This window comes from Oncorhynchus keta, chromosome 3 (genome assembly GCF_023373465.1).
Source record: "Oncorhynchus keta strain PuntledgeMale-10-30-2019 chromosome 3, Oket_V2, whole genome shotgun sequence".
Taxonomy (NCBI): Eukaryota; Metazoa; Chordata; class Actinopteri; order Salmoniformes; family Salmonidae; genus Oncorhynchus; species Oncorhynchus keta.
In genome coordinates, this window is record NC_068423.1 from 5,950,966 (window position 1) to 5,976,360 (window position 25,395).

General features: G+C 41.9%; 2 protein-coding genes across 5 annotated transcripts in view; one reads left to right on the plus strand and one right to left on the minus strand.

Moving 5' to 3' along the window:
- The first annotated feature begins 342 nt into the window (after positions 1-342).
- Positions 343-23,601, plus strand: LOC118365330 (kelch domain-containing protein 1). Of its 4 annotated transcripts, none has more exons than XM_035747476.2 (13): positions 353-629; positions 1,371-1,441; positions 1,686-1,881; positions 8,841-8,953; positions 10,788-10,872; positions 10,970-11,068; positions 11,259-11,333; positions 11,583-11,641; positions 11,850-11,962; positions 12,630-12,702; positions 12,949-13,033; positions 22,330-22,409; positions 23,135-23,601. In XM_035747476.2, the coding sequence occupies exons 3-13, from the start codon at positions 1,777-1,779 to the stop codon at positions 23,292-23,294; spliced, it is 1,047 nt and encodes a 348-aa protein (XP_035603369.1). In that variant the 5' UTR covers positions 353-629; positions 1,371-1,441; positions 1,686-1,776; the 3' UTR covers positions 23,295-23,601. The 4 variants fall into 4 exon arrangements, 2 of the variants coding, with proteins under 2 accessions (XP_035603369.1, XP_035603365.1); XM_035747472.2 differs by having other exon boundaries at positions 1,764-1,881; XR_004821761.2 differs by lacking the exons at positions 22,330-22,409; positions 23,135-23,601 and adding an exon at positions 12,490-12,541 and having other exon boundaries at positions 343-629; positions 1,764-1,881; positions 12,949-13,013.
- LOC118365462 (LIM and SH3 domain protein 1-like) overlaps positions 23,552-25,395 on the minus strand; it is a 29,579-nt gene continuing 27,735 nt past the window's right edge. Inside the window, exon 7 of the mRNA XM_052487188.1 lies at positions 23,552-25,395. Coding sequence (XP_052343148.1) covers positions 25,222-25,395 — 174 coding nt within the window. The 3' untranslated portion in view covers positions 23,552-25,221.

The following is a 25,395-nucleotide window of genomic DNA, read 5'->3' on the forward strand; positions in this document are numbered from 1 at the left end:
GAATTATCATTGAAAGACAGGGTCCTGAAAAAGGGAAGTCTCTTTTTTTGCTGAGTTTACAATCAATGGCTACTAGAAGACAGAAAAACGTGTAGCCTATATTTTAAGTGTTTTGTCTAATTGTTAAACTGAGCAGAATTATTATATTGTTTTTTTTTTTACCTTGGCCTAATAAAATTAAACAATTAGAAGTGCATCATTATACCATATGACATAAAATGTAGGGTATTGTGTCTATTTCTATCTATTCAAATGTAGCTAGTGTATTATAGCCTAAAAAATATGTAGAAGATTTATTCAATTGAAACGGCGGCCTTCACCCAGTCACATAATGTTCTGAAACGATTTGCACAATAGAAACGCGGCCCGGGAGTTTAAATCAATCCTGAAAAGCACATTTGCACAGTCTCGCTTGCCTTTGCATGTATCAAGAAGTCCATCCCATCTCAGAGCTATTAGCATTCCTATGATCTGGAGAAAGTAAAACCGAGAGACACATAGTTGCTTTTCTTTAGTCGCAGTAGATGATGGATACAGGAACCGGTGTCGAGATGTCGAACTCGCTGGAGCGGAGTGATCACACTGCATTCGTGGAAGGGGGCTTTCTTTATGTGTGGGGAGGCTGTAAGGTAAGGCTATATGGGGCAAAGTATTTATTTATTCTTTAAGCCGCATTTGAGCAAAACGCTATAGGCATCACATTTAATATGTTCAGATACCTTTTGAGTTGAGAAACTCGGCTTTGTTTTCACATAACTAATTCATAGACGTAATCACCTTCAGCTCCTATCGACGATATCTTACAGCCGTGGAAGTTTTTTTGAGCTTCCAAATCTCGTTTATTAAATTTCAGGAAACAAAATGAACTTGTCTTTCATACCGACAGCGAGAAATAATAATACACAATGTGAAATTACTACACACCTTTTATAGGGTTAGGGTTCCCACACGGTCATATTACAGCGCTTGTTCACAGAAAACAAACGCGTCTCCGGACACCTGTGTGTAAGAAAGACAGACGCCACAAACTTGTCACTGAAAACTACAATCTGCTGCAACTGTAAAACTGGTTAAAATAATGTATGTTTAAAAAATAACAATAATGAAAGTTGAGGGCTTTATGTTGCTAGAGCCGTACCGCAATTGAGACCCTATTTATGAGATTGAGTATTTGGTTGTTTTAGCTGCCAAAGCCAATTTACTTCTACGATAAGGTGGAATGTTGGGCTTTCTTTTCCGTTTTTATTAATGTTACCACTATCGAAACTTTTAGTAGGTTTAGCCTATTGTGTGAATTGCTACAATGTTTCAATAGAGTGTTGCACTATCTTATTGACGGTAGATGTTTGTTTTTTGATGTTCCATGACAGTCAGTCTCCGGAACAGAAACACTGTTACCCAGTGATGAGATTTGGCTGTGCGATTTGGAGAGTGGAATATGGTAAGAGTCTCATAATAACAATCTTAATGTCTGTTTCCTGTTGGATTCAAGCTCTTTAGTCATTGTTAATTTCAATTATTCTCAAATTAAATGATTCACCTGCCCGCTGCTGTTGACACTTCTTTGTCATTCATTGTTTATTGCTCGTTAATATCTTCACTTACTTGACCAAGGTTGCAGTGCCGTAGCATGTACATAAAGGATATCACTCTTCCCTATTTCGTTTTTTGTGTTTGTGATAAAGCCACCTGTCCCAACACACACTACCCACAGACATGCACACTACGGAGCTTTAATTTGCGTGTGTGTGTGTGTGTGTCAGGGAGCGGAGGGGGATGGAGGGAGAAATCCCCCCGGCCTTATCAGGTGCCTGCGGTTCTTATCACAACGGCACTCTCTACGTGTTTGGAGGGTGTGACCCAAATGGACACACCAACCAGGTAAGAATCACCCCCCTTTTCTCTCTTACCGCCCCACCCCAAGACAGCAATTATCCACCCGATGACCTAGGATCAGGTCACCCTAAACCTTACCGTTTGCTTCTGAGTCAAAACAGTTTCCGCATACATTTTGTGATATCTTTGTTTGTTTTGGTGTCTGTCTGTTTTTTTTTTCCAGCTGTTCATGCATGTGTAAAGTTCTGGAGCCTAAAGTCTGCGCTTCTTTGTCTGCGATTGGTCAACAGTAGCAATTCTTCAATGAAGTGTTTGTTGTCATTCAACAACAGGCGACTCGTTTTCATGCACATTTTTTCACTCGAGAAATACTGCACCAAACATTTTAATGTAAAATTGCGTGACTATGACCATCCCAGCAAAAATGTCAAAATGAATTACAAAATGTTATTAATTCAGACTATTTTTGAAGAAGTGTACTTTTGCTACAGTGTCTCAAGAGGGGCAAAGAGCAGTAATTACTGCTTTTTCCCCCTTGTTTTCCAAGCGAATGTATTTTAAGGGAGTATACGAGCACAGACATTCACTTCTCTTAGCTAAGTTCGGCAAGGAGCAAACCAAACCTATGTATGCGCCTTTATCCAGCTGTGTCCTTTTCCCCCCTTGGAGGTACAAAGTGTTAAAGAGTGAAACTGACCTCCGATCAGATTGTGTGATTGATAGGGGCCTATTAAGAGAACCAAGAAATGCCAAAAGCTGTCGGACGTGTTTTGCTTTGCTCATGGCCACGTAGCATTGTTATGAAAACTATCCGTGGGCTGTAACCTGATATCAGAGAAGTGCAGACAGAGAAAAAGACAGGAATGCATTAGTGCCATTCCTAGGAACTGTGTTCATGAGAATGTGGCTGCTTGTCGATTGGAAGTGAATTGGAAGCTGACTTTGTGAAAAGGGGAGTTCGAAATGTTCTTTGGTAGACTATTACCTCCGGGCAAGGAAACAAACCTTTCGTGGTAGTTGTTAGTACACTGCTAATAATTTGATAACCATAAGCAGTATGGTAGTAGCTCCACCTTGCTCTCTGATCGGGCTAAGTCAAATCAAATCAAACTTTATTTATCACATGCACCGAATACAACAGATTTAGACCTTGCTTACAAGAAATGCTTGCTTACAAGCCCTTAACCAACAATTCTTTAAGAAGTTTTAAGGGGAAAAAAGTGTTAAGCAGAAAATAGAAAATAAAAGTAACAAATAATTAAACAGCAACAGTAAAATAAGAAGCGAGGCTATATACAGGGGGTACTGGTACAGAGTCAACGTGTGGGGGGGCACCAATTAGTCGAGGTAATTGAGGTAATATGTACATATAGGTAGAGTTAAAGTGACTATGCATAGATTATAAACTGAGCGTAGCAGCAGCGTAAAAGAGGGGTCTGGAGTCTTTGACAATTTTTAGGGCCTTCCTCTGACACCGCCTGGTATAGAGGTCCTGGATGGCAAGAAGCTTGGGCCCAGTGATGTACTGGGCCGTACGCACTACCCTCTGTAGTGCCTTGCGGTCGGAGGCCGAGCAGTTGCCATACCAGGCGGCGACGCAACCAGTAAGGATGTTCTCGATGGAGCAGCTGTAGAACCTTTTGAGGATCTGAGGACCCATGCCAAATCTTTTCAGTCTCCTGAGGGGGAATAGGCTTTGTCGTGCCCTCTTCACAATTGTCTTAGTGTGTTTGGACCATGATCGTTTTTTGGTGATGTGGGCACCAAGGACCTTGACGCTCTCAACCTGTTCCACTACAACCCCGTCGATGAGAATGGGGGCGTGCTCGGGCCTCCTTTTCCTGTAGTTCATAATCATCTCCTTTGTCCTGATCACGTTGAGGGAGAGGTTGTTGTCCTTGCCCCACACGGTCAGGTCTCTGACCTCCTCCCTATAGGCTGCCTCATCGTTGTCTGTGATTTTTTTTGCACTGTTGCACTGTTGTGTTATCGGCAAACTTGATGATGGTGTTGGAGTTGTGCCTGGCCTTGCAGTCATGAGTGAACAGGGAGTACAGGAAGGTACTGAGCACGCACCCCTGAGGGGCCCCTGTGTTGAGGATCAGCATGGCGGATGTGTTGTTCCCTACCCTTACCACCTGGGGGCGTCCTGTCAGGAATTCCAGCATCCAGTTGCAGAGGGAGATGTTTATTCCCAGGGTCCTTTGCTTAGTGATGAGATTTGAGGGCACTATGGTGTTGAACGCTGAGCTGTAGTCAATTATTAGCATTCTCACATAGGTGTTCCTTTTGTCCAGGTGGGAAAGGGTAGTGTTGAGTGCAATAGAGATTGCATCATCTGTAGATCTGTTGGGGTGGTATGCAAATTGGAGTGGGTCTAGGGTTTCTGGGATAATGGTGTTGATGTGAGCCATGACCAGCCTTTCAAAGCACTTCGTGGCTACAGATGTGAGCGATATGGGTCGGTAGTCATTTAGGCAGGTTACCTTAGTGTTCTTGGGCACAGGGACTATAGTGGTCTGCTTGAAACATGTTGGTATTACAGACTCCGTCAGGGACTGGTTGAAAATGTCAGTGAAAATGCTTGCCAGTTGGTCATGCTTGAAGTACACGTCCTGCTAATTCGTCTGGCCCTGCGGCCTTGTGAAGTGTAATTCAAGCCATACGATTCAATGTACTTTGTCTATTTACATGGAAATTCATTTTGTGAAGTCTGCAAACAAATACACAAAAACAATCCACTATAATACAGGTAATGCAGAAAAAATGGATAGTTAATGCACACATATTCACAGTTGCTGTGTCCTACTGTCGGACCATGTATTGGACCTACATCTGTCCTATGTCCCACTGTTCAGCAGCCTGATGGCCATCGGAATGAAACTTGACCTGCTCCTATTCTTGCTGAACAGTGATACTTTAGAGTATATCTCCTTCTGGAGGGCAGCAGCTCAAATCATTGGGCAAGGTTGTGTGTGGGGTCCTCTATGGATCGTTTGGCCTTTTCCATTGCCCGTCTATCAAAGATTCCCTGAAGACCCTGGGTGTTGACATGCAGTTCAAATCCAATTTTATTTGTCACATGCGCTGAATACAACCGAACCGTTGTGGACTTTACTGTGAAATGCTTACTTACCTTTCCCAACAATGCAAATTTAAAATGCAACAAATTTAAGGAAATGGTCAAACAAATTACAATGAGGCTAGAGTCCAGTGAGTCAGCATAGAGCCAGCGCAAAAAAATATAGGGGGTCAATGCAAATACTCCGGGTAGCCATTTGATTAACTGTTCAGCAGTCTTATATCTTGGGGGTAGAAGCTGTTCAGGAGCGTTTTGGTCCCATACTTGGCACTCCGGTACCGCTTACCGTGCGGTAGCGGAGAGAAAAGTCTATGACTTGGGTGGCTGGAGTCTTTTTTTAATTTTTTTTAAGGCCTTTCTCTGACACCGCCTGGTACAGAGGTCCTGGATGGCAGTGAGCTCAGCTCCAGTGATTTCCTGGGTTGTTTGCACTACCCTCTGTAGTGCCTTGCGGTCAGATGCCAAGCAGTTGTCATACCAGGCAGTGACGTAGTCAGTCAAGATGCTCTCAATGGTGCAGCTGAATAACTTTTTGAGGATCTGTGGGTCCATGCCAAATTTTTTTTCAGCCTCCTGAGGGGGAAGAAGTGTTGTCGTGCCATCTTCATGACTGGGTTAGTGTTTGGGCCATGATAGGTCCTTAGTAATGTGGACACCGATGAACTTGAACCTCTCGACCCGCTCCACTACAGCCCCGTTGATGTGAATGGGGGGGCGTGCTCGTCCTTCTGTTTCCTGTGTTCAAAGACCAGCTCCTTTGTCTTGCTGAAGTTGAGGGGAGAGGCTGTTGACCTGGCACCACACCACACACTCTCATTGTCGTTGGTGTTCAGGACTACCACCGTCATGTCATCAGCAAACTTGATGATGGTGTTGGAGTCGTGTGCGGCCACACAGTCGTGGGTGAACGGAGAGTACAGGATGGAACTAAGCACAAAGTTGTCTTGGTCTGCATAGGAGGTGCAGATGTTGTTGGATTTAAAAAAATAGTGAGGTTGTTATAGCAACATTCATAAACCCTGTTTACTTCTGTTTGGGAATGCATTGTGTAATCTGAGGAGTCCACAAGGGTGGCGTCGTCGGGTGTATTTCGCTGCCAAGCAGTCTCTGTCTGAACCTTTCATGTCATTGGTGGACATGGAGAATAGCACTGGAGAGATTAATTTCCCCCTTGAACCAGTAGATGTACACAGAGGAAGGGATGTTGTGTTGTTGAACTTGGCATACTGCCCCCTGTTCAGCAGGAAGTCCAGCACCCACAAGATAATGCTGGGGTCTACCTGCAGGTGTTAGAGTTTTACACAGAGAAGGTGAGGCTGCATGCAGTCAAAAAGCAGAAGAGAATTCCAGAAAAAGGATGCACACACAAGAGACAGTGGAAATCCGGTGGGACCATTCTACCCAATGAGAGGGCAGATACGCATGTGAACAACAGGCACAACTAAGTAGTTTTTCTCAGTCGCCGGAATGCCACGTGCATCCACCTATATCAGTACATTTGTAAAAGCCTAAACTGCGATACAGTGGAATTGGCCTGAGACCCAAGTAATACATTTGGGCCCGATAACTCACACCGGTATCGGCCCGGAGCTCAATCCCTTCCTCCTAGCCATAAGTAATACTGCCTAAGGCGGCCCAGACTCTGACTCTCAGCCGAGTGCCCCGACTCTCAACCGGAATCGGCCCAGATCCACTGGGCTAGCTGGGGCAAAGAGCGATTCGCATTTCTTGCTAGCTAACCAAATGACACGTGCATCTCTAGTTGTGTAGCTACCGAAAAAAATGATACAAGAGCACATTTTTAATTACAATGACGGCCTACCAAAAGGCTGGGATTGCAAATAAAATCTAGGACAAAACACACATCATGACGAGACGCCACAACACTATATAGAGACCTAAGACAACAACATAGCATGGCAGCAACACAACATGACAACAACATGGTAGCAACAAAACGTGGTACAAACATTTATTGGGCACAGACAACAGCACAAAGGGCAAGAAGGTAGAGGCAACAGTACATGACGCTAAGCAGCCATAACTGTCAGTCAGAGTGTCCACGATTGAGTCTTTGAATAAAGAAACATGATAGTAATATTTTTTGGGACTAAAAAGAAATGTATTGGTGAATTATATTGAGCTGCATCCATCTTTTCTGCCTACAATGCCTTAGTGTACATCATGGAATGTTGAGTCAAATAGAAATAGCCTTCTTTAAAAAAAAATATGTTTTTAAAGTTGGTTTTGTAGCATAAACTGGGAATTTGATATTTTGGAGTGATATGATGGTCTGTTTTCATATCTGCAAAGTACTTCAAACATTGTAAGTTCCACTTTAAGGAGAGTGCAAAAGATGTCTGCCAGTTCATCTGCGCATTCCTTTGGTAGCCGTCCCTTGGTTTCCACTCTCTTTTTGTAGTTGTCTTTAGCCTGAGCTATTTGTTGTTTTAATGGTCCCTTGCAGTTTTCACTTCCTTTTGGTTGCCAGCAGAAAGGGATGTCTGTTTCAGCTCTGCACTAATCCACGGCTTGTTATTTGGATAGCATTTCACCATCTTTGTGGGGATTAACCTGCCCTCACAGAAATGGCTGTATGCAAGTCTCTGCTGATACTGATAATGTCCCCATTTGTACAGGGAAAAACATCCTTGCAGGCTATTTATGTTGACCCTCCCACTCACTTGTAAAGTGCATAGTCACTTTACATATTACCTTTATTCCCACACATTGACTCGGTACCGGTACCCCCTGTATATAGCCTCGTTATTGTTATGTAATTTGTTACTTTTGATTAGATTTTTTTTTTAAACTTGAGTTTATTCAGTCAATATTTTCTGAACTCTATATCTTGAACTGCATCGTTAGTTAAGGGCTTGTAAGTAAGCATTTCGCGGTCAAGTCTACACCTGTTGTATTCGGCGCATGTGACAAATACAATCTGTTTGATCTGTCGTTTCATCTGACCATATCTGAACTGCCTTTTCCAATACTTTTCCTGCTCTTGTTTGTATTTTAGTAGTACCGGAGGCATCTGCAGTCACTTGTATGCCCTGTTAATATTACCATAACACAAGTCTAATTTCATATCTCCCCTTGTGCTACAAGTAACACATTGTTCATAGTTTTCATAGGTCAGTGTGACGTGAGCAAGAGTTAAAATCTCCAGGAGACAAATTGGTCGGTGATGTTAGCAGCAATTGTAGTAGTATGCTGTGGCTGGTACATAAACAGTTGGGATAAACACTGAAATGGCGCAATGAGATGCCTAACATTTCAACGTCTTTTGCTCTTGATATTTATGGAAGAACACCAGCGTTCGTTTATGTAGAAACACACCCCCTCTTCCGGCGATGCCAGGTCGCGCTCTGCGTGAATGGGACCATAAAATCCATTCCATTTCAGCACATTAGAAATCTCATCAGCTAACTAAGTCTCTGTAAAACCGAGTGAAAGCATCTCTATATTCACTCAGAAAGCAGGCATTGGCATTGAGATCATTAAGGATCAAAATTGACACACACACACAGCTGTCCTACTATACTTGACTTTTTGGGGGCCAACAATTGATTCCCATTCAAAGCTCTATTTTCCCTAACTCCTAAACCTTACCCCAAACTAAACCACTAACCCTAAACCTAAAATGGCCTTTTTACAAGTGGGGACCAGCAAAATGTGCTCAATTCTCTGAATTTTTGTTGGTTTCTTGTGAGGACTTTGGTACTCCACAAGTATAGTAAAATAGGGCTACATTGCTTACACCCTAAATGCAATCCTCTTGCATCTACAGAAGTGCCTAGTAGGTTGGGGTTGTTTCTGGACAGAGCCTATACCTTTTATGTCTTTGATACATTATGGAGCAACAGTCCACTGCTTGTGTTTAAAATGAGAGCGTAATGTTCCTGTGTTGCTCTGTCTGCAGCTGTACAGTGTTGACCTGCTGGAAGGATGCTACACCTGGAGGAAAGTGACAGACGCTGGGGGAAACACCCCCTCACCCAGAGACAAACAGTCCTGTTGGGTAAACCGAAACAGGTACACACGCACATCATGTTTTACTATGCTTGTGGGGACCTAAAATAGATTTCCATTCAAAATGTAACTCCTTACCCTAAACCTCTAACCCTAATTATAACCCTAACTCCTAAGCTTAAAATAGTATTTTTACTTGTGGGAAATGTACCCACGAGGGAGAATTTTCCTTGTAATACTATCGTTGTGGGGACTTTGGGGGATTTCCGGTACTCACAAGGATGGTAACACACACACACACACACACACACACACACACACACACACACACACACACACACACCAAGACCAACATGGCTACAGAACTTTGTCAGCGTGCTGTCTCTGCAAGCACTAAAGTAATGTACACACGCACACATTTTTTTTAACTTTTCCTTCTTCTTCTTCTTATTATTATTACTTTTAAGAATTTTATGGAATTTTCATCACATGACATCTAGTGGCCTTTTTGGGTACTTCAGATAATTAGAGGTGTCTAAATTTCTCTGGACATCTTTTTGGCCTTACCTGTCTCACTATTGTTCGTGGATATATATAGATATAGATATAGATATATAATATTTAAAATTAGATGATCGTTAAATAAAAAATAGAATGACAAAGCTGTAAAACATTATCCTCACTACAACCCATCAACTTAGTGAATACCATTGGTGTTTAATATGACGGTTTCAGTATAAAATATCTTATTTTACGGGGTATTTATTTTTTATTTGACCTTTTGACGGCCTAGGAACAGTGGGTTAGATTGCCTTGTTTTGGGGGCAGAACGACAGATTTTTTTACCATGTCAGATCGGGGATTCAAGATCGAAACGCTCTAACCACTAGGCTACCTGACGCCCCAGGGTAGGCTGTCATTGTAAATAAGCATTTGTTCTTAACTGGCTTGCCTAGTTAAATAAAGGTTCATAAAATGTGTATATATATATTAAATATCAATACATCTTTGCTGTAAATGTTTTAGCATTAAACTGTTGATGTTTTTTTGCATTAGGCCATTTTCTCTTGAACCATATGGTCTATTAACTAGAAACTCATGGACACAAATATAAAATATATATTTTTTATTATTCAAGTACCGTATAAATGTTGTTGATTGAACATTCTGATTTACTTTGGTAAATTACCGGTAGTTTTGCAAACCCACATTTATGACATTGATCACTACCCAGACTGGGAAGGCCTAGAAATGTGACAACGATGCAGAGGAAGAGTGTATTTGAAAGCCTTCTCCCCACACCCATTGTTACTAGCATTAAGGCTAGCCCTACAACAAAAGGTGCTCTTGAGCCATTCACCAAACATTCACACCTTCTAGCTGACAATGTCTATTAACTGCCTATTCAGATTCACTCAGTTGGAATCCTCATTTTACTTGCTAATTTACCTACTTATTACATCTCAATGGGAGGGAAATAGCCATTTAGATTACAGTGATGGGTGTATTGTGAACAAACAAAACAATTTTTTATTTTTTTTACCTTTATTTAACCAGGCAAGTCAGTTAAGAACACATTCTTATTTTCAATGACAGCCTGGGAACAGTGGGTTAACTGCCTGTTCAGGGGTAGAACGACAGATTTGTACCTTGTCAGCTCGGGGGTTTGAACTGGACTAGTAACCTTCTGGTTACTAGTCCAACGCTCTAACCACTAGGCTACGCTGCCGCCCCAAACAAAACGATGCAAACATTATGTCAGTGTACACTGTGTTCACCGCTTGCAATATATGTGAGAGGGTTACTTTCGACGCATTTATTAATCAATAGCTGCAGTGAGCAGCTGGATGTAGTAATGATGGTGCCATTAGTGATCTTTTGTGTTATTGTTTTATAGGCTCATCTACTTTGGAGGGTATGGATGTAAAACCATAAGAGAGGTCAACAACTCAAGGAACTTCACAGTCCATGAATCATCCTGGGTAAGTAAATAAGAAATGAACAAACAATCTAAATACCCTACATGTTCACTGATACTGGAATATGTTTATCTTCTACTTGGGTGTTATAACTCCTCAGGCAATGATTGGGACGACATTCTTTAGGTTCTGGGGCTGGAACAGCGAAGTCAACGTTTTTGACACACACACTGCGACGTGGGAAGAACCTGAAACCCATGTGAGTGTGTGTGGTACTACTATATTCATGTGAATGAAATGAATGGTCTTATTATTGTTGACATGTCCCTAATCACGATTTAAGTATGATTTTATTTAATTATGTAGCAACTATCTTGTCACTTGCTTTCTGTTGTTGACACATTGATAATACTCTTGATGACACGTTCCCTCGTGGCTTCCTTCCGTAGGGTCAGACCCCATCTCCTAGAGCCTCCCACACCAGCGCCACCCTGGGGGACAAAGGTTACATCTGCGGAGGTCTGGTGAGTGGACCACCATTAGATTCCTGCTGTTTATGGGTGGTATACAACATCTCTTTTTGGATCTGCCATCTTGAAATCAAATCTGGTCCTTTGCTTTGAACATCTTTATATCAGTGGTTGCCAACCGTATTGACCTATCAGGAGAAGAGCAAAGAAGCTGACAATGTGGCATCTTGTGATTGAGACGGATTTGCTGATGGTGACTGACTTATGTCCCTATGATTTCAAAACATTTCATATTTGTAACAGGAGGACACAGATTTGGACATCCACTGTCTGGATCTGGACACCTGGATATGGACACGGATGTAAGCTCATTTACTCTATATCTATATAAAGTATGTGACTGACTGGGTTTGAACCTGGGTCTCTAGCGTGCCTCAAGACTGTTAGATCTAATATGTTTACTCAACCTACAACAACCATGGGCTCGTCTCTGTAAAAACTTTTGTCCTTGTTAGCATGTGTTTAGTGCTATATCTGTGTGTTTGTGTAAAACACTCTGCATTCCTCCAGTGACTTCCTCTCGTCTTTGGTGCCCGTGGGGCGTTCCATGCACACCCTGACCCCAGTGTCTGACCACACCCTCTTCCTGTTTGGTGGGCTGAGTATCACCGGTGATTCTTTAAGTAAGTCTGAAGCTAGCCTGGATAAACCAGACGGAGTGCTACACTCACTTTTGTCTACTAGGCTAGTTACGTCTAACAAAAGTGTTACCTCATTGAATCAGCAAATAGATACATTCGTTTTATTTAAAGATTTTTACATTTGTATTTTTATCAAACCCTAATGCATTATGGGTGAAATAAGGATTCATAACAGCCCCATCGGTCCTTATAGCACTTACGTCTTTCTAAAATGCTAAAGTGCGTTTGTAATCTCTCGTGGACAGCATGTAACATAACTGGTATTTTAGCATCTGTCAACAGATGCGATGACTATCGAGGAACTTTGTTCCGCTGCGCAGATTTATTATCACCATGGATCATTTGGACAAATCACGATTTCGCAGGTGTTCACATCTTTTGCATTTAGGAATTGGGTGGCACAATTTGCCCATAGACTAGCCTGTAACTTGCAAAGAGAGGGGGGTGGAGCTACCGCCTTGCTTCTGCCCCTCATTCTAGTATTTTTTTCTAACATGTCTGCCCCCCAGAACTTAATCGAGCCTCTGACGCATTACTGAAGATTTTAGTTCTGGGTTTCCTGTGAGTAGTGCTTTTGTAAAGAATGACATATGTATTGAAGGTGGTTTGTAAAAAAAATCATACATATTCTTTCATATCTTTCCTTTAGGTGACGGATGGGAGTTTGACACTCAGACAAATACATGGAGAGAGATGGATCACCTACACCATGACAAGCCCAGGTAGGGGATGGCCATCAAAAGCCACTGTTTGTGCATTTTCTCACTGTCATTAGCCTAATTTCCAGTAACACGCCATCTCTGTGCAGACGTTTTGAACCGAGAGACTCAACCAGCAATAACTTCTTGTAATGCTTGCGACGTTCCTGTTTTTTATTTCTTTATTTGTTAGGTGCAACCAATTAGTGAGAAGATATTTATTTTATTAAACAAAACAAAAAGTTGTTTGAACATGGTATACCTCCATAGGTTGTGGCATTCGGCGTGTCGGGGCAAGGATAATGATGTGGTTGTCTTCGGGGGGTGTCGAGACTACGTCCTCCTGATGGACTCTGTACGTATAAGTCTACACTGGGAAAAAACAAGCCCTTAAAACCTCTTATGGCTAGGGGCAGTATTGAGTAGCGTGGATGAATAAGGTGCCCAGAGTAAATTGCCTGCTCCTCAGTCCCAGTTGCTAATATATGCATATGATTTGGATAGAAAACACTTTGAAGTTTCTAAAACTGTTTGAATGATGTCTGTGAGTATAACATAACTCATATGGTAGGCAAAAACCTGAGAAAAAATCCAAACAGGAAGTGGGAAATCTGAGGCTTGTAGTTTTTTAACTCAGCCCCTATTGAAGATACAGTGGGATATTGGTTATGTTGCACTTCCTAAGGCTTCAACTTGTTTGATGCTTCTACTATGAAGGGGGGCTGAATGAGAGCGGAATGAGTCAGAGGTCTGCCAGCAGCCACGAGCTGGTAAGGCGCATTTCACATGAAAGGTAGCTCCTGTTCCTTTGCTTTTCTGAAGACAAAGGAATTCTCCGGTTGGAACCTTATTGAAGATTTATGTTAAAAACATCCTAAAGATTAATTCCATACATCGTTTGACATGTTTCTATGGACTGTAACGGAACTTTTTGACATTTCGTCTGCAACTAGTGAATACGCTTCGTGAGTTTTGATTTGTTTACCAAACGCGCTATCAAAAGTAGCTATTTGGACATAAATGATGGGCATTATCGAACAAATCAAATATTTATTGTGGAACTGGGATTCCTGGGAGTGCATTCTAATGAAGATCATCAAAGTTAAGTTAATATTTATAATGTTAGTTCTGACTTATGTTGACTGCACAATATGGCAGATATCTTTTTGGCTTGTTGGTTCTCTGAGTGCTGTACTCAGATTATTGCATGGTTTGCTTTTTCCGTAAAGATTTTTTGAAATCTGACACAGCGGTTGCATTAACTTTTTGATACACCCATCCCGTTACCGGGATCATTTTTCGACAACATCCGCTGAATTGCAGAGCGCCAAATTCAAATTAAATTACAAAAAATATTTAATTTTCATGAAATCACAAGTGCAATATAGCAAAACACAGTTTAGCTTGTTGTTAACCTGTTACTCCTACCCCCTACTTTTTCGAACATTCTGTTAAAGATCGCGCAACATTTCAGCGCCCTGCTACTCATGCCAGGAATATAGTATATGCATATGATTAGTATGTGTGGATAGAAAACACTCAGACGTTTATAAAACTGGTTAAATCACGGCTGTGACTATAACAGAACGTGCGTTTCATCAAAAAGCGCAGGAAAATATGATCACTGAAAATGGGAAAATATATTCATGCGCCACTAGAACCCATTGTTGAATGTGATCCACATTAAATGGGGCCGAGGTTGCAATACCTACAGCTTCCACACGATGTCAACAGTCTTGTCATCTGCCTACGATTTGTTTCTTGGTCAAACGGACACAAGGTAGCGCCTTTCTTCCGGTCTCCGACCTGATATTTTGGTTGAGATTTACCCGGACATTATTTCCAGACGTACAGCTATAGAATATACATCGCCTCGTGATCAATTTGATCGCTTATTAACATTTACTAATATCTAAAGTTGCATTACAAAAGTATTTCGAAGTGTTTTGTTTATCGTCAACTTTTTTAATTAAAAAAAAAAAAAACGTTACGTTATAAAACGATCTTTTTTTCCTTGATCACACAGTGTTCATAGATCGATATCTAGGCTATATATCGACCGATTTAATCGAAAAAAAGACCCAATAGTGATGTTTATGGGACATCTAGGAGTGCCAACAAAGAAATGGTCAAAGAAAATATAAAACATTCATTACATTTGTGCGTTTTGTGTAGCGCCGACTATGCTAATTATTTTGTTTACGTCCCCTGCGGGTCTTTTGGGGTGTTACATGCTATCAGATAATAGCTTCTCATGCTTTCGCCGAAAAGCATTTTAAAAATCTGACTTGTTGCCTGGATTCACAACGAGTGTAGCTTTAATTCAGTACCCTGCATGTGTATTTTAATGAACGTTTGAGTTTTAACGAGTGCTATTAGCATTTAGCGTAGCGCATTTGCATTTCCAGATGTCTAGATGGGACGCCTGCGTGTCGGGTAGGAGCAAGAGGTTAATCCACCTGGCGTGTCAGATTTAATTTTTTTTCCGGCAAGAGCATACAAAGTGTTTATGTAAGGCCATCTCTCTCAGTAGACAAAACATTACAAACAGCCAAGTAGATTGGTCAGAAAAGCAATAACATTAATCACTTACCTTTGATGATCTTTGGATGTTTGCACTCACGAGACTCCCAGTTACACAATAAATGTTCCTTTTGTTCCATAAAGATGATTTTTATATCCAAAATACCTCCATTTGGTTGGCGCATTCTGTTCAGAAATCCAAAGGCTCGAGCGGTCAAGACCGGGCAGACGAAAATTCCAAATAGTATCCGTAAAGTTCGTAGAAACATGTCAAATGTTTTTTATAATCAATCCTCAAGTTGTTTTTACAATATATAATCGATAATATTTCAACCGGGACTGTAGCTTCTTCAAAAGGAGAGAGAGAGAAAATGTCTGCTCCAAACTGTTGCGCATGCAAAATGCTGCTGGCACCCAGCCATCCAATGACGCGATGTGATCTTTCTCGCTCATTTTTCAAAATAAAAGCCTGAAACTATGTCTAAAGACTGTTCACACCATGGGGAAGCCATAGGAAAAGGAATATGGTTGATATCCCTTTAAATGGAGAGAAAGGAAGGCTTATGGAACAGAGAGCTTTCAGGAAAAACAGCACTTCCGGGTTGGATTTTCCTCAGGTTTTCGCCTGCAATATCAGTTCTGTTATACTCACAGACACTATTTTGACAGTTTTGGAAACTTTAGAGTGTTTTCTATCCTAATCTGACAATTATATGCATATTCTGGGCCTGAGAAATAGGCAGTTTCATTTGGGTATGTTTTTCATCCTAACATCAAAATACTGCCCCCTACACTCAACAGGTTAAGGAGAAGTTTATCTATATTTCCATGTATAACACTTGTATTTTCATCAACATTTATAATGATTATTTCTGTAAATTGATGTGGCTCTCTGAAAATCACTGCATGTTTTTGGAACTCCTGAACATAACGTGCCAATGTATACTGAGATTTCTTTATATAAATATGAACTTTATCGAACAAAACATACATGTATTGTGTAACATAAAGTCCTATGAGTGTCATCTGATGAAGATCATCAAAGGTTAGTGATTCATTCTCTATTTCTGATTTTTGTGACTCCACTCTTTGGCTGAAAAAAATGGCTGAGTTTTTCTGTGACTTGGTGGTGACCTAACATAATCATTTGTGGTGCTTTCGCTGTAAACTCCTTTTTGAAATCGGACACTGTGGTGGGATTAACAACAAGATTACCTTGTAAAATGGTATAAGATTGTATGTTTGAGGAATTTCTGTTGTTTTGAATTTGGCGCCCTGCACTTTCACTGGCTGTTGTCATATCAATCCCCTTAACGGGGTCTCAGCCCTAAGAAGTTTTAAGGATGCTTTTCACATTCCCTAGCTTGATAGATGGCGTCTGAATGATGGTTGAATTGTTCATTTTGTTTAGTTTTCATTTGATCACATAAGTAATCTTATGGTTGAAAAACCTGCCATTGATAAGACCGATAACAGATTTCTTAAGGGAACTAGCTTTCTTGGACCAGTAGTTATGGTCACTGCCTTTGGTCATGATGACCCAATTTCAGGCTGCTCATCTTAACCTTGCACTGTTCCCTCAATCACTACAATACTTAATGTACTCATGTTCATCTCAAGTCTGGGCTGAGTAGGAGCTGCCCTCCCATAGGGGTGGAGAGGAGGGAGTGAAAGGATAATAGGTCCTCCGGAAGTTCCATTTTCGCTCAGCTGCCTACAGCAATGTTCTGTAAGCTCCCAATAAGTCACTCGGCCACGGAGCACGAGGGAAGGGCCAAGCCAGCTGGGAGGAAAGGGGACAGTGTGAGTCATAGGATACGGAAAGGGAGGAGAGTAGGGTCGACATGGGTTGTGCACGCAGGGTACACTAAATTAGAAGGGTTGCAGCCAAGAGTTGAGGAGAGTCTTGTAAAGCATACAGGGAGAAGAGCGAACTCATAGTTGACAAAGCTACAAAAGAGCAAAATGAAAATCTGTAAATAACTCGGTAAGATACACGAGTGGTGTGAAGCCCTCCTCTCTTTCATTGAATAACTCGGCAGAGCCGTCTTTGTTTCGGCAGGTGTCTTAGTTTTGCGACAAAATCGACACGATCGCGGCTTGCCTCTGACAAACCAGGGGAGACTGGAGAACTAACAATAATTGCTAATTGCCTAGCAGAGGTGGAGAGCACACCTCCCAATACAGCCAGTGATTACCAAACCAAGTAACTAATTGCCCAGCCACTTGATCCTACTTGATGTGTCAACAATCTGCAAATTGTGAGCTGTCAGCAGTTCACACATGAAGTATGCCACTGGGAAAACAGGCAGCACTTAAAGTAGATGGCCCTAGCTAGCAAATAAAATGTACAAGACCACAACAGATAAAGACAACAAATTATACTTATCACTCCTGGAGATATCAGGAGTCCACAAGCTATATTACTATTTAAGGGGTGGCAGCGTGGCCTAGTGGTTAGAGTGGTGGACTAGCAATCGGTTGCAAGTTCGAATCCCTAAGCTGACAAGGTACAAATCTGTCATTCTGCCCCTGAACAAGGCAGTTTATTTTATATTTTATTTTATTTCACCTTTATTTAACCATTTGCAACTGCGACCTGGCCAAGATAAAGCGTAGCAATTCGACACAGAGTTACAAATGGAATAAACAAAACATAGTCAATAATACAGTAGAACAAAAGAAAACAAAAAGTCTATATACAGTGAGTGCAAAAGAGGTAAGCAAAGGAAATAAATAGGCCATGGTGGCAAAGTAATTACAATCTAGCAATTAAACTTAAACTAAATACCAGTATAAACTTAAACTAAATACCAGTATGGGGATGAGGTAGGTAGATAGATGGGCTGTTTACAGATAGGCTAAGTACAGGTGCAGTGATCTGTAAAATGCTCTGACAGCTGGTGCTTAAAGCTAGTGAGGGAGATGTGAGTCTCCAGCTTCAGAGATTTTTGCAATTCATTCCAGTCATGGGCAGCAGAGAACTGGAAGGAAAGACGACCGAAGGAGGAATTGGCTTTGGGGGCGACCAGTGAGATATACCTACTGGAGCGCGTGCAACGAGTGGGTGCTGCTATGGTGACCAGTGAGCTGAGATAAGGCAGGGCTTTACCTAGCAGAGACTTGTAGATAACATGTAGCCAGTGGGTTTGGCGACAAGTATGAAGCGAGGGCCAACCAACGAAGCGTACAGGTCGCAATGGTGGGTAGTGTATGGGGCTTTAGTAACAAAACGGATGGCACGTGATAGACTGCTTCCAGTTTGTTGAGTAGAGTGTTGGAGGCTATTTTATAGATGACATCACCGAAGTCGAGGATCAGTAGGATGGTCAGTTTTACGAGGGTATGTTTGGCAGCATGAGTGAATGATGCTTTGTTGCGATATAGGAAGCCGATTCTAGATTTAATTTTGGATTGGAGATGCTTAATGTGAGTCTGGAAGGAGAGTTTACAGTCTAACCAGACACCCAGGTATTTGTAGTTGTCCACGTATTCTAAGTCAGAGCCGTCCAGAGTAGTGATGCTGGACGGGCGAGCAGGTGCGGGCAGCGATCAATTGAAAAGCATGCATTTAGTTTTACTTGCATTTAAGAGCAGTTGGAGGCCATGGAAGGAGAGTTGTATGGCATTGAAGCTCGTCTGGAGGTTAGTTAACACAGTGTCCAAGGAGGGGCCAGAAGTATACAGAATGGTGTCGTCTGCGTAGAGGTGGATCCGAGAATCACCAGCAGCAAGAGCAACATCATTGATGTATACAGAAAAGAGAGTAGGCCCGAGAATTGATCCCTGTGGCACACCCATAGATACTGTCAGAGGTCCAGACAACAGGCCCTCCGATGTGACACACTGAACTCTATCAGAGAAGTAGTTGGTAAACCAGGCGAGGCAATCATTTGAGAAACCAAGGCTGTCGAGTCTGCTAATAAGAATGTTGTGATTGACAGAGTCGATAGCCTTGGCCAGGTCGATGAATACAGCTGCACAGTAATGTCTCTTATCGATGGCGGTTATGATGTCGTTTAGAACCTTGAGCGTGGCTGAGGTGCACCCATGACCAGCTCTGAAACCAGATTGCATAGCGGAGAAGGTATGGTGGGATTCGAAATGGTCAGTAATCTGTTTGTTAACTTGGCTTTCGAAGACCTTAGAAAGACAGGGTAGGATAGATGTAGGTCTGTAGCAGTTTGGGTCTAGAGTGTCACCCCCTTTGAAGAGGGTGATGACCGCGGCAGTATCAGACAATACGAAAGAGAGGTTGAACAGGCTAGTAATAGGGGTTGCAACAATTTTGGCAGATCATCGTAGAAGGAGAGGGTCCAGATTGTCTAGCCCGGCTGATTTGTAGGGGTCCAGATTTTGCAGCTCTTTCAGAACATCGGCTATCTGGATTTGGGTAAAGGAGAAATGGTGGGGGCTTTGGCGGGTTGCTGTGGAGGGTGCCGGGCAGTTGACCGGGGTAGGGGTAGCCATGTGGAAAGCATGGCCAGCCGTAGAGAAATGCTTATTGAAATTCTCAATTATAGTGGATCTATCGGTGGTGACATTGTTTCCTAGCCTCAGAGCAGTGGGCAGCTGAGAGGAGGTGCTCTTATTCTCCATGGACTTTACAGTGTCCCAGAACTTTTTTGAGTTTGTATATTTGTTCCTAACTTCCCTGAAAAGTTGCATATCACGGGGGCTATTTGATGCTAATGTAGAACGCCACATGATGTTTTTGTGCTGGTCAAGGGCAGACAGGTCTGGACTATTCCTAGTTCTACATTTTTTTGAGAGGGGCATGCTTATTTAAGATGGTGAGGAAGGCACTTTTAAAGAATAACCAGGCATCATCTGCTGACGGAATGAGGTCAATGTCATTCCAGGACACCCTGGCCAGGTCGATTAGAAAGGCCTGCTCGCAGAAGTGTTTCAGGGAGCGTTTGACAGTGATGAGGGGTGGTCGTTTGGTCGCAGACCCATTACGGATGCAGGCAATGAGGCAGTGATCGCTGAGATCTTGATTGAAACCAGCAGAGGTATATTTGGAGGGCGAATTAGTTACGATGACATCTATGAGGGTGCCTGTGTTTATGGATTTGGGGTTGTACCTGGTAGGTTCATTGATAATTTGTGTGAGATTGAGGGCATCAAGCTTAGTTTGTAGGATGGCCGGGGTGTTAAGCATGTCCCAGTCTAGGTCATCTAGTAGCACAAGCTCAGAAGATAGATGGGGGCAATCAGTACACATATAGTATCGAGGGCACAGCTGGGGGCAGAGGGAGGTCTATAGCAAGCGGCAACAGTGAGAGACTTATTTCTGGAAAGGTGAATTTTTAGAAGTAGAAGCTCAAATAGTTTGGGTACAGACTTAGCCTGCAGAGTTCTGTATTACTTTCTATCTTTGCAGTAGATTGCAACACCGCCCTCTTTGTCAGTTCCATCTTGGCGGAAAATGTTATAGTTAGCAATGGAGATTTCAGGGTTTTTGGTGGTTTTCCTAAGCCAGGATTCAGACACGGCTAAGACATCTGGGTTGGCAGAGTGTGCTAAAGCAGTGAGTAAAACAAACTTAGGGAATAGGCTTCTAATGTTATCATGCATGAAACCAAGGCTTTTACGTTTACAGAAGTCAACAAATGAGAGCACCTGGGGGTGGGAGTGGAGCTAGACACTGCAGGACCTGGATTAACCTCCACATCACCAGAGGAACAGAGGAGAAGTAGGATAAGGGTACGGCTAAAGACTATATGAACTGGCCGTCTAGTACGTTCAGAACAGAGAGTAAAAGGAGCAGGTTTCTGGGCACGATAGCATAGATTCAAGACATAGTGTACAGACAAAGGTAAGGTAGGATGTGAGTACATTGGAGGTAAACCTAGGCATTGAGTAATGAAAAGAGAGATATAGTCTCTAGAGATGTTTAAACCAGGTGATGTCATCGCATATGTAGGAGGTGGAACAACATGGTTGGTTGAGGCATATTGAGCAGGGCTAGAGGATCTACAGTGAAATAAGACAGTAATCACTAACCAGGACAGTAATGGACAAGGCATATTGATATTAGAGAGAGGCATGCGTAGCCAAGTGAACATATGGGTCCAGTGAGTGGTTGGGTTGGCTTGGGACATGGCGATTCAGACAGTTAGCAGTTAACCCACTGTTCCTTGGCTGTCATTGAAAATAAGAATGTGTTCTTAACTGACTTGACTAGTTAAATAAAGGTGAAAAAAAATAGATTGCATTTCCTTGTGAAATATTTGAGAGGAGAACGTATTTTTAACCAAGCCACAAATACATTTCTATGTTGAAACTTCTGAAACTTCTGAAACAACACATTAAAACATATCATTCCCTGGGCCTCCCGGGTGGCGCAGTGGTTAAGGGCGCCAGCTGTGCCACCAGAGACCCTGGGGCCACGACCGGGAAGTCCTTGGTGTAACGCACAATTGGCCCAGCGTCGTCCGGGTTAGGGAGGGTTTGGCCGGTGGGGATATCCTTGTCTCAAAGCGCACCAGTGACTCCTGTGGCGGATCGGGCGCAGTGCTAACCAAGGTTGCCAGGTGCACAGTGTTTCCTTCCACACATTGGTGCGGCTGGCTTCCGGGTTGGATGCGCGCTGTGTTAAGACGCAGTGCGGCTTGGTTGGGTTGTGTATCGGAGGATGCATGACTTTCAACCTTCGTCTCTCCCGAGCCTGTACGGGAGTTGTAGCAATGAGACAAGATAGTAGCTACTAAACAATTGGATACCACGAAAATGGGGAGAAAAAGGGGTAAAATTCCCTATTTAACATCTTGTTTAGGGGCCTTATAATCATTTTCTAAGTAAACAAAACTTTAGCTGGTTTGGACTGACTCAAACAAAGCTCAAATGGAGTTAAGGTGATTTCCAACGCAACTGCTTGGGTGTGAGGTGGACTTGAGCTTTTGAGTATAAATGTATGGATTCATACATTTCTATATGGATCATGAATGGACTTAAACCAGGATCCAGCACATAAGAACCTAGTCAAGCAAATGCAATGTTTGGGTTTAGTCTTAATTAATATGGCATGGCCTCACTGGGTTCGTTATGTCACTATATACCCTCTATCAATCCATCCATTCATCTACCCATCTCACTACTATGTTACCAACCCTCTGCTTTCAGGTCACTGTTTTGAGGTCTCCGTCACAGAACCACTGCAAAGATGTTCTAGTCTTTCAGACCCAGCCATACCCCCTACTCAGGTAAACCACACACCTGGTGATATACTGCACTTGAATCAAAATCTAATGTGGTTACAGCATTAGACTAGTAACCGAAAGGTTGCAAGTTCAAATCCCTGAGCTGACAAGGTACAAATCTGTCTTTCTGCCCCTGAACAGGCAGTTAACCCACTGTTCTTAGGCCGTCATTGATAACAAGAATTTGTGACTTGCCTAGTTAAATAAAGGTAAAATATGTGTAAGTCAGTGCACTGGCACTTGTACAGTAGTCGCCTGTGCAAGTGTGTGTGTGCACGTGTTGGTCCACTCTCAACCCAACCATTCATGACTAAGTGGTTTAACAAAGTCCACAAGTGACCATTTGATCATGTTGTGCAATTTATACTCCGACTTTGATCCTAACGTTACTTGTTGTTTTAGTGTTGTGGGATTTTGCTGTGTTTTTCCACTGTGACGTAGTGCTGATTTTATAAAGAACTTAACCAAAAATGAACATCACTGTAAATGTGCAATAAAGATTTTACATGTTTTATGTGAAACTGTAAACTTAAAACCAATGATTTAAACCTTAACCAGAGAGCGAACTATTTTTAGATATTCAATTGCTACTTTTCTCAAGTCTGTGTATTTTTACACACATTGTATATGGTTGCCATGCTATCTATAGTAACACACCTTTTTAGTTTCCAGCCACCTGGTTATCCGTTGATGTTTTAACAAACCTGTACTTCAATTTCCCTTTATAGATTATGTAAAGACTGCATAGCCTGTAACGCTGATGTTTTGCAAGAACAGCTTTTGTGGCTGCCACCCAAACTACAGGAGACTGTGGACAAGAGAGTGTCCTTCTTCAGGATTGGCCCAAACCAGGAAAATAAAAAACGGTTGCACCTGGTTTTAGATTGACAGTAATATCAAGATATATTACATGACAAAAGTTTGGTATTCTATTTGTTTTTATCAGAACTTGTTCCTTTCACTTTTCTAAAGCTCATTAGGAAATGAGTCTCATTGGTCTACAGCTCTTCTCACACAGGTCATGAATGGGAGATGGCTACAGGTAGTAAGATTGGATATTTGGCAAAAAAAAACAATGTTTTGCAATTAATGTACAATCAATAGTAGCCCATTTAACTTGACAAAATGAAAACAGGAAAATAAGGTTGTTGTATTTTCTTTTAATGTTGATTAATAAAATGTTGCTGACTTAAAATATTGTTGGATGTGCTCTATTCAAAAGCCTACTCTTTGGTTCGACTGGGTACCTCAACAATGCTAGCTACATAGGCTGTGATTAGACAGGCAGCCCAATTCTAATCGAACGGCCAATTAGTGAAAAAAAATATCAGAATTGGGCTGACTGTCTAAATGCAGATATTGAAGTAGTCCCTCTTGACAGCTACACATTGGCTGGCACAAGATTTCAAAGAACGCTTGCGAGATTGGCTAGATTTGACATTGTTGCATTCAAGTCAAGTTCGCTTTCTAAAGCAGAAGCAGGGACATTCTGGCACATAGGCTGCTTTGTGTATGTAAGAAAAACAATGAGACAAATTCTCAAATATTCAGTTTTACTCCAATGAATTTTAATGCTTCATTGCAAAACTTAGAATAGAATAATATAAATCATACCTATTTAATTTTTCAAACTTATAAAACACCCTTGAATCCCTGTGAATGGTAACATTTTTGAATTCTTCATTTCTGTCAAGCCGTATCACACCACCAATTAAGTATTTTTTCGTATGCACAGCGGTGATATTTTAAACGGCTCTTTTAGGACATCATTAGTTCTGTTCTTGTTTATTAATGTTCTATTTTATGTTTGGACCCCAGGAAGAGTAGCTGCTGCTTTCACAACAGCTAATGGGGATCCTAATAAAATACCATTGATTGATAATTGTGCACACCTGTTTCTGCCTAGCCCAAACCAAGTGCTGCTGATTAGTGTAACTATTGTAATCAGTAGATACAGACCGGTAGGTATTCTAACAGGTACTAGTTAGTAAATACAGTTTGCTAACAAGTACTAACACGGAAGCCCTCTAGGTTCTAAATTATAGAAATATCTGTCCTAAAATGTACAACTGTCAACTGGAAGCCGATCCTAAACTTTCCAACTTCATGCAACATTTCTGAATAATTCATACATTTTTGGGAACTCTATATATTGTACACTGCCTAATAGATGCAAGCTTAATATGGTATGGCCTCACTGGGGTCGTTATGTCACTACAAATAAACCACGGGGAAGACCTAGACATTTAAAACCATTTAGGTGTAGTAGTATTAGGGCATTGAGCTGTCCGATAGTGGACTGTGTACTGAAAATGGCAGTGAGAAGCTTTATTAGCTAAATCAATTGACTTTTCAAAAACCATGAATAATAGACCATATGAGCAAAAACATGGTCAGAGACAATATTCAAGTCTTAATGGCACTAGTTGTTTCCTTTTCTCTTTCTTCCCTCCTCTCCCTCTCTTGGGCTGTGACTTGTTTCCCATATCCCCCCCTTTTTTTTTCATCTCTCCATTTCTCCTGGACTAAGTTCAGCAGTGGAGTGAAACTCTGAACCTTGCAGATAGAAAAGTACAACCTAGAGAGGACACTAACTAACCTTCAACCTGGGTTTTGTTCATTATGACATGCAACAGAAAGGGTTTTAAACGCTTTGCAATGAAAAAGTAAATTCAGCGTTTCTTATTGGACATGTCCGGGCAGTCACACCTTTCAATCCATTTCTTCCCTTTGGTGAATAATGAACACAACCCATGCTTACATTTCTGTCTGCAGTGTTCTGAATGTTTCAACCAATTGAACGAGGCCCAGGGTTTCAGAGGGGTTGGACGTAGTTAGCAGGTAGCATGCCCTGTTGCCCGGTGCGTTCGATGCGGCCGTACATCCATCCCTCATCTATCTGTTGTACGTCTGCAATCAGGTCGCCCTCCTGGAGAGACACCTCGTCGGCGTCGGCAGCCGTGTAGCTGTACAGAGCCCGGTAGCGCTT